The sequence below is a fragment of the Micropterus dolomieu genome, linkage group LG18 (genome assembly GCF_021292245.1).
Source record: "Micropterus dolomieu isolate WLL.071019.BEF.003 ecotype Adirondacks linkage group LG18, ASM2129224v1, whole genome shotgun sequence".
Classification (NCBI taxonomy): domain Eukaryota; kingdom Metazoa; phylum Chordata; class Actinopteri; order Centrarchiformes; family Centrarchidae; genus Micropterus; species Micropterus dolomieu.
In genome coordinates, this window is record NC_060167.1 from 126,091 (window position 1) to 134,707 (window position 8,617).

The 8,617-nt window shown below is 45.0% G+C and overlaps 1 protein-coding gene across 4 annotated transcripts in view; it reads right to left on the reverse strand.

Moving 5' to 3' along the window:
- Nucleotides 1-8,617, reverse strand: part of kcnq2a (potassium voltage-gated channel, KQT-like subfamily, member 2a) — a 30,642-nt gene that overhangs the window by 4,835 nt on the left and 17,190 nt on the right. Inside the window, exons 9-11 of one of the 4 annotated variants that reach the window (XM_046075880.1) lie at nt 1,278-1,431; nt 901-978; nt 698-778 (exon numbers count right to left, since the gene is read on the reverse strand). The exons of 1 other annotated variant lie outside the window; for it this stretch is intronic. In XM_046075880.1, coding sequence (XP_045931836.1) covers nt 923-978; nt 1,278-1,431 — 210 coding nt within the window. In that variant the 3' untranslated portion in view covers nt 698-778; nt 901-922. Of the gene's footprint in view, nt 1-300; nt 364-697; nt 779-850; nt 979-1,277; nt 1,432-8,617 lie in introns of those variants that run through there. 2 more of the 4 variants (XM_046075882.1, XM_046075881.1) reach the window with 2 other exon arrangements.

The following is an 8,617-nucleotide window of genomic DNA, read 5'->3' on the forward strand; positions in this document are numbered from 1 at the left end:
CAATCTTTCATACAAAAAAATATAGCACAAAGCAATTTAGAGATCACAATAGAGTAAGAAGTAATAAAACCGCACCAATTAACAGACACACTCTGATGAACACATAAGTGTGTGTGATGTATTTAATGCAGTAGCGTTTGTGGAAGTGAATGCTGGATGTTTTCCTAGTTGGCTTGTTACTGTTTGTGGTCAGCTGCACACACTGTCTTTCTCATGCAGACATACACCACTATGACACACTGAGGACATTTACAGAATTTTTGTTTTCTCTTTCTTTTAATCAAAAGGAGAGGGAGTTGAGGAGGATTCTTCAGCTGGTGGGGCTCGTCCAGGAAGGTCAAGGAAGAAAGGAAATCCAGAGACCTGGAACGTGAATATTCAGAAAAGAAGGAGAATGAGGGGCCAGTCCTATCTCGGGAGGAAGAATCAAGAGCCTGGGTTGAAGGAGGCAAGAAAAATAGGGATGCCATGCCAGTCTGCGGCCTGCCAAAAGTCCACTAAACTGCATTGCAATGAAGTTGAGGAGTCAAAGAGGGATGAGATCTTTAGGTATTTCTGGGGGAAATTAGACTGGAAAGAGAGGAAAATTTTTGTTAAGTCTTTAGTCGAGGTCAGCGGCGGCGTTCAGGATTAGATGAATCCAGGAGGTCGGCATCCATTTCTTGTCACCTTGTAGTGGATGCAAGAAGAATCAGAGTGTGCCAACGCATGTTCCTGTCTACACTAGGCATAAAGCAGTGGTGTTTTCTGAAATGGGTAGGAAGAAGAGGAGAGAGTCCTGAAAAGACTGAGAGAGTCAAAAGAGTGAGGTCAGAAGAGCAGGACTTCCTTAAGACCTTCCTTGTAGATCTTCCAAAGGTTCCATCACACTACTGTAGGTCCTCTTCATCAAAGATGTACCTGGAGCCGGTGTTCAAGTCTCTCAGTCATCTCCACACTGAGTATAAGCGCTCTTGTGCCGAACATGGAATCCAGTCTCTGTCGAGGCAAGTTTTCACCAACATTTTCAATGACTTAAATCTTTCTCTTTTTCACCCAAAGAAAGACCAGTGTGATACATGCTGTTCATTCAAGGCTGGAAACATTGAAGCTGCCACATGGGAGGAGCACTGCCTTAAAAAAGACACAGCACGAGCCATGAAGCAGAAGCATGCATGGATCTACAGGGGCTACTGCTCTGCCCCAAGCTGCAAGCCTCCGCCCTCTATTACAAGACTAAGCTCAGTGTTCATAACTTCACCATCTTTGACATGTCATCACATGATGCAACAAATTACCTGTGGCATGAAGGTGAAGCTGGTCTCTCTGCCAACGAGTTTGCTTCATGCATCGTGCACTTTCTTGAAGCAAACCCCTCATACGAAGAATACATCCTGTGGAGTCCTCCTCAAGTTTGCGACCGAAAAACAGAAGATAGTGACGCAGAAGTATCTGGAACGAGGTCACACAAAAATGGAGTGTGATTCTGTGCACAGTGTGATAGAGAGAAAACTAAGAGATAGAGAGATCTGTGTTCCGGCTGAGTATGCTGCAGTGATCCGGGGAGCTCGCTCCAATACCAGGCCATACCATGTGAGGTACGTGGACCACAGTTTCTTCACAGACTTCAGCCAAGTGACCATCTGCAAGTCCATCCGACCAGGGAAAAACGCTGGAGATCCAACAGTCCATGATCTTCGAGGAATCAGGTATTTGTTTGTTTTTGTACTTATCACTCCACTACATTTGTTTGGCATCTTTAGTTACTCGTTACTTTACAGATTCAGATTATAAAGATTTATTAAATCAAACTATATTATGAAGCATATTACCAAGCCGTTCAGCGAAATATAAAGTAGTTGGAATCAGCTTTACCTTTACCAGCTGCAACAAAGTATATTTTTAAAGTATATTTTGATGGTAATAATTGTGTGTATTTACTTTAGTAACATTTTAATGTGGAATTTATACTTTATTTATACTACTAATATTTCTACAGTGTGGTTTTGCTACTTTTCAGTTAAAGTTCTTAATACTACTTCCACCACTGTGGAAGACATACCGTCTGTAATTTAATCTGTTAAATTTGACTTCATATCTTCTCACTGTCCCTCTTTTCCCTTCTAATATCTTCCCTCTGTCCACTAGATACAACGTGGATGGCACTATGGAGTACAAGATTCTCCACTCAGATGACTGGGAAGTCTATCCGTCTCCATCTCTCAGGAAGAAGAGATGTGTCACCACAGTGTCCCCTCTGTACACATCCAGCCAGAAAATAAAAGCGCTGAAGTTCAAACACCTTCAAGAACTGAAGAAGGTCTTGCCCAAGGACTTCCATTCCTTCTATGATGGACTGGACCATGAGTGATGCCCATCATCGGCTGGAATATCACACAAGCGCACACACAGATGTACATAGGCTGACTTGGTTACAGTTGTTTATTAAATTGAGTGTAATTCAATTTTATTTGACTTTGTGATGGCTTTACAGGTTTTAATGATATTAATATAATTCGTAGTTGTTCCAAGTATTAAATAAATTATTAAGTAGTAGTATTAAAGAGTCAATTGTCTCTAACAAATAGCTTGAATATCTTTCCTGTATTTTGTGGCTTGACATTTTGAATGTGTTTTTATTTACATGAATACAAAGAATTTCAACCTTTGTTGATTAAACCAATTTGATTTTATTTGGTCATTGTCCACTATTGTTGTTCACGATATTAAGATAGCATATTGATGATGATTAGCATTATTTTTAAATCCGGCATCTTATTATTTAGCTCAGGTAGCATCTGAAGTTTTGCCTTTAACTAGCGACTGCAGGTAACGTTTATAAAACAGAGCTACATGTATCCCTTTTAGAGGAAAGCGCTGTAGCTGTTAATTTAAACAAAGTATCTTTAATAGCCGCCGGATGCGGTTAGGCTGAAAGGTAAGTTTTTGTGGCAACTTGTCCAGTGTATTATTTGGGGGAAACAGAAATTATGATAGGTGTTTGGAACGATAGCGTTGGATTAAAAACGTTCAGTTTTCAGCCGAGGATTACAACAAGCTAAGTGATTTACCTGAGGTGAAAAATGTACACACGTCAGTGTCGATGTTGTGCCGAATTATGCATGCCTTCCGAGAATTGCATGCACCTCGCTGCTGGTAACACTCATTTATGCTGAGAAAGAGGTGGATGCAAATCTCTGCAGGTAGCCTGCATCATCGATTTTGCCCAATTGTGCATGCACCTCTTAAGGTCCTTTTCAGACACTTTGCTGTGCTTGTTGATCAAAAGGAAACCTGTAGGGTAGGCTTACTGTCAATAGTTTATCAATTGATGGGGACGTAAACAGAGATTCGAGGCTCGGAACCACCCGCAAGTCATTGGAGCCCGTTATTTAAAAAACACGCATGTCCACCTTTGCTCACAACAATCCACGCATGTCCATTTAAAATATTAAACAGTTCACTGATGACCGTGTAAAGATAGTGTGTCACTTATGGTGGTAAATTTGAGTAATAACCGGGTTTTGTAACATTTGTTTATGAGAAACAGTTTTTTCATGTTTCTGAAAAAAAACGATTTTTGGAGATACGTGGTTTTCATCGGACAGCGACGATATATATCTCACAACTAGAGATTGATGAGGTACAACAAATATGCTATGGCAAGGGGGAGCCAGGACGACAGGTCAGTGGGGAGATGTCATCATCATCATCCCCACACTCAGAGACTGGGTCCCAAGCCCCAATAACAACAACAAGCCCTCAACATAAGGGCGACTGACTACGTTTGAAGATCATAACCAAGCTGGACCCCCAAGTACAACGACCAAGATTGCCAAGGCTAAGTGACAAAGTACCCCTACCCCTACATACGATCCCTACTAAAGCCATAACCAAGACCAATGAGCTGATGTACACCACAGCAACAGAGATGCTTGGCTATAAGATGAACACCACAAGCCACAAAGAGCATTACCCCCCATGGAGGAGAAGGCTAGAGACCAAGATCAAGGCAACACGAAGAGGGGTTAGTTACAGAAAGGTGTGAAGAAGAGGCTACCTAAGAAATACAATAAGCTGTCGATACCTGAGGCTCTGGAGACTGCAAAACAAAGACTCACCGCTCTGGCTACCCGCCTAAAGAGATACAAGGAAGAAGCAGAAGCCAGGAGAATAAACCGGATGTTCTCCACTGAACCATCCAAAGTGTACTCTCAGTGGCAGGGTAATAACACAAGATCAGATCCACCATGGCTGAGACTGAACAGTACTGGAAGAACATATGGGAGAAAGACGCATCCCACAACACCAATGCTCAGTGGCTAGTGGATCTAAGAACACATCATAGCAACCTCCCAGAACAAGATCCAGTGACCATTACAACGGCAGACATCCAAGAAAGAGTGGCTGCACTCCATGAACGCCTGGCAGCACAAATGAACCAACTGCTGATGGATGGGACCCACCCAGAATGGTTAACCCAAGGACGGACAGTCCTGATCATGAAGGACCCCCGGAAGGGAACAATCCCATCCAACTACCGGCCAATAACCTCTGCACAACATGGAAGCTCCTGTCAGGCATCAAAGCGGCTAAGATGAGTAGGCACATGGCTCAATACATGGACAGAGCCCAGAAAGGAATGGGTAGTAATACAGGGGAGCCAAGCACCAGCTACTGGTTGATAGAGCAGTCACTCGAGACTGCAAGACCAGGCAGACCAATCTGTGCACCGCCTGGACTGACTGCAAGAAAGCCTACGACTCAATGCCACATACATGGATACTGGAATGCTTGGAAATGTACAAGATCAACAAGAACTCAATGGGGCTGTGGAAAACAAGTCTGGAAGCCAACTCAAAGCCAATTGTACAAGTCACCATCAAGTGCGGCATATACCAAGGCGATGCACTATCCCCGCTGCTGTTCTGCATAGGCCTGAACCACCTCAGCCAGATCATCACAAAGACTGGCTAGGGATACTGGTTCCGAAGTGGAACAACCATCAGTCACCTCCTCTACATGGATGACATCAAGCTGTATGCCAGACATGAGCAAGACATCGACTCACTGATCCACACTACCAGGATCTACAGCAACGATATTGGAATGTCATTCGGACTGGACAAGTGTGGTCGCATGGTATCAAAAAGAGGGAAGATGATCATAACAGAGGGGATTGAACTACCAGAAGGCCACATTGTAGATGTTCAGGACAGCTACAAATACCTTGGGGTGCCGCAGGGTAACGGAAACCATGAGGAGGCAGCAAGGATGTCCGCCACAGCCAAATACCTACAGAGAGTAAGGCAGGTCCTGAAAAGTCAGCTGAATGGGAAAAACAAGATCGGAGCCATCAACACATACGCCCTGCCAGTCATCTGATACCCCGGTGGTTTAATAAACTGGCCAAAGGAGGAGATAGAGGCTACTGACATCAAGACAAGAAGGCTCCTCACAATGCATGGAGGGTTTCACCCCAAATCCAGCACCCTGAGACTGTACACCAAGCGTAGCGAGGGAGGCCGAGGGCTAGTGAGTGTCAAGACCACTGTCCAGGATAAAACGACAAAGATCCAGGAGTACATCAGGAAGATGGCCCCCAAAGATGAAGGGCTTAGTGAATACCTCAGGCAGCAGAAACCTGAAGGTGAGGACAAGGAAGATGAAGAACCTTCATGGAGGGACAAGCCGCTGCACGACATGTACCACAGACCAATAGAAGAAGTGGCTGATATCAAGAAATCCTACCAGTGGCTGGAAAAGGCTGGACTGAAGGACAGCACAGAAGCACTAATCATGGCGGCACAAGAACATGCACTCAGTATAAGATCAATAGAGGCTGGGGTCTACCACACTAGGCAGGACCCCCAGGTGCAGACTGTGCAAGGATGCCCCTGAGACAGTACAGCACATAACAGCGGAGTGTAAGATGCAGGCAGGAAGTGCGTACATGGAACGTCATAACCAGGTAGCTGGCATAGTGTACAGGAACATCTGCCATGAGTATGGGCTAGAAGTCCCAAGGTCAAAATGGAAGACACCTCCTAAAGTCCCATTTATACTCCTGCGTAGGGTCTACGTGCATACCTACGCCGTAGGCCTACACACGTAGCCATGCATTTATACTTGTGCATAGGTCTGTCCGTCATTCTGCAATCGCACCCCCAAACGCTAGTCAGCAGTAGCGCTATAGTGTCTACTGTGTTGACTTTTGCCGGCCGAGCAGGCTAACGTCCGGTTTAGCGCTCCGCTAATGTAAATGGGGGTAAAATTGCGGCTAGTGGAGCCTTTTCAAATGTTACCAACTGAATGGATCACATCCTGATAACGAAACGAGTCATTTCGCTCGGGTTGCGACGGTCAAATATATTGATTCGCTGTGTTACATCCGCCGTTTTGGCCACTAGTAAATGTTACTTTAAAGCGCGGGGTACTTCCGGTCGGCTCGGAGGTCATTGCGAGGCTACCCAGCCAACCAATCACAGAGCTTACGGTCCGCTTCGACTCGACTTGTAGTTACACTTTGAAGGAGGTGCACGTCAGGCAACGGCGTAGCCTCTGCGTAGCCCAGTAGCCTACACCGTTGATTTGACGCAGAAGTATAGGGTAGTTGAGAATGACTGAGCTAAGATCCTGTGGGACTTCAAGATCCAGACTGACAAACTGGTGATGGCCAACCAACCAGACATCGTGTTGATGGACAAACAGCAGAAGGCAGTATTGATAGATGTGGCAATCGCAAGCGACAGCAACATCAAGAAGAAAGAACACGAGAAGCTTGAGAAATACCAAGGGCTGAACGAGGAGCTAGAAAAGATGTGGAAAGTAAGAGCAACAGTGGTGCCAGTGGTAGTCGGAGCACTGGGGGCTGTGACCCCCAAACTGGGAGAGTGGCTACAGCAGATTCCAGGTAAAACATCAGAGATCTCTGGTGCAGTCCTAGGAACAGCTAAGATTAGGGATGGGGATTGTTAATTTTTATTGATATTGACACCCTTATTGAGACTGCTTAACGATCCGATTCTTTATCGATACCGCTATCAATCCTTTACTATTATTTAGTGATGGATTTGGGAAGACCAGACCCTGCTGGCTGCAGGTAACGTTACAGGTAGGAGGAGTAGCGGCTGGTTTGTCTCAGCCAGCAGCTGAGTCTTTAAGACTACAGACCAGTCTGTGCTCCAGACAGACAGCTTTCTACTTAGCTTGTTTTTAACATTTGGCTAATTCCAAGCTAGCGTTAGCTGTGCTTGTATAAAACATACAGGATGAAATACTGAGGACAGAGATGAATAAATTAACCATTTCTAAATGTTTAACCTTACCTTACAGACAGGTGGATTGATAAAATTGATTTATTGCACATACTTACAGTAATGATCAGCAGAAACAGTCTATGTTCAGTAGCAAGTGTCCCTGTTACAGTGAGGTGAAGTGGTCGAGCACAAGGTGTACTGGGTGCGTTCCCGTGAAAGTGTCCCGGTCGTGCTCGCCTCACGCACATGCCCGCCTGCTGCCGAAGTTGAATTGTCTTTCACAAATAATTGGAAGAGAGACTGATGCTCACTGTTTGTGAGTTTCCAGAATCTAAATAGTTATCAGGACATCAACAGGGGGGAATTCACATGGCAGAGCATCCCCGCAAACCTAAATGCAGGTAAGTAAAGTTAGCCTATGTATAATTTTAATTTAAGTTAAAAAGGCTACGGCTGTGTAGCGCACAGAAGTCGTTGCCATGGTTACTATCCATAGAGTGCCTGCCATTCACTCGAGGAGCGCCGTCTCCCTTTATGGTTTGACTGTATGCCTATGTGTATTCAGAGCCAGTGAGCAACATACTTTCAAAATAATAATAATAATAAAAACTGTGTTAACGTGCGATAAAAAAAATTGCAGCGTTAATTAATTAATGCATTAACACGATAATAACATGTTAACGTGCCCACCTGTTCCGAATCATCTTGCTTAATCTCTCTAGACACCCCTTTCAAACTAACACCAGCTGTCTGACTACATAAGCCTCTGCAGTGGAGATTTCAGGCGTGATTTAATATACCCAGGCGACCAGCCGTTAATATACCAGGGCGGCAGTCAATATACCTGGCCGCGAGAGAGAGCGACGATAATATTAATATACCTGGGCAGACGTCAACATTCCCGGGCGCTCGTTAATATACCTAATGTTTTGTGGCAAGGAAAATTATCCTCCTCCCACTGCCTCTCCACAGGGGCTCAGTGCTTGGGCTCAGTGCTTGGGCCCCTTCTCTTCTCAATTTACACCACCTCACTGGGGCCGATCATTCGCTCGCACGGCTTCTCTTACCACTGCTACGCAGACTACACGCAACTCTACCTATCCTTCCCGCCAGGCGATCCCACTGTCTCGGCGCGGATCGGACATATCTGCATGGATGAAGGCTCGCCACCTTCAACTAAACCTCTCTAAGACTGAACTCTTGGTCATTCCAGCCAAGCAATCTATCCACCATAACATCAAACTACAAATTGACTCCTCATCTTCACTCCAACCAGGGCGGAGAGTGAGTGAAACTTGGGTGTCATGATTGATGACCAGCTGTCCTTTTCAGACCATGTAGCTACTGTCTCTCGGTCGTGCCACTTTGCTCTATACAAC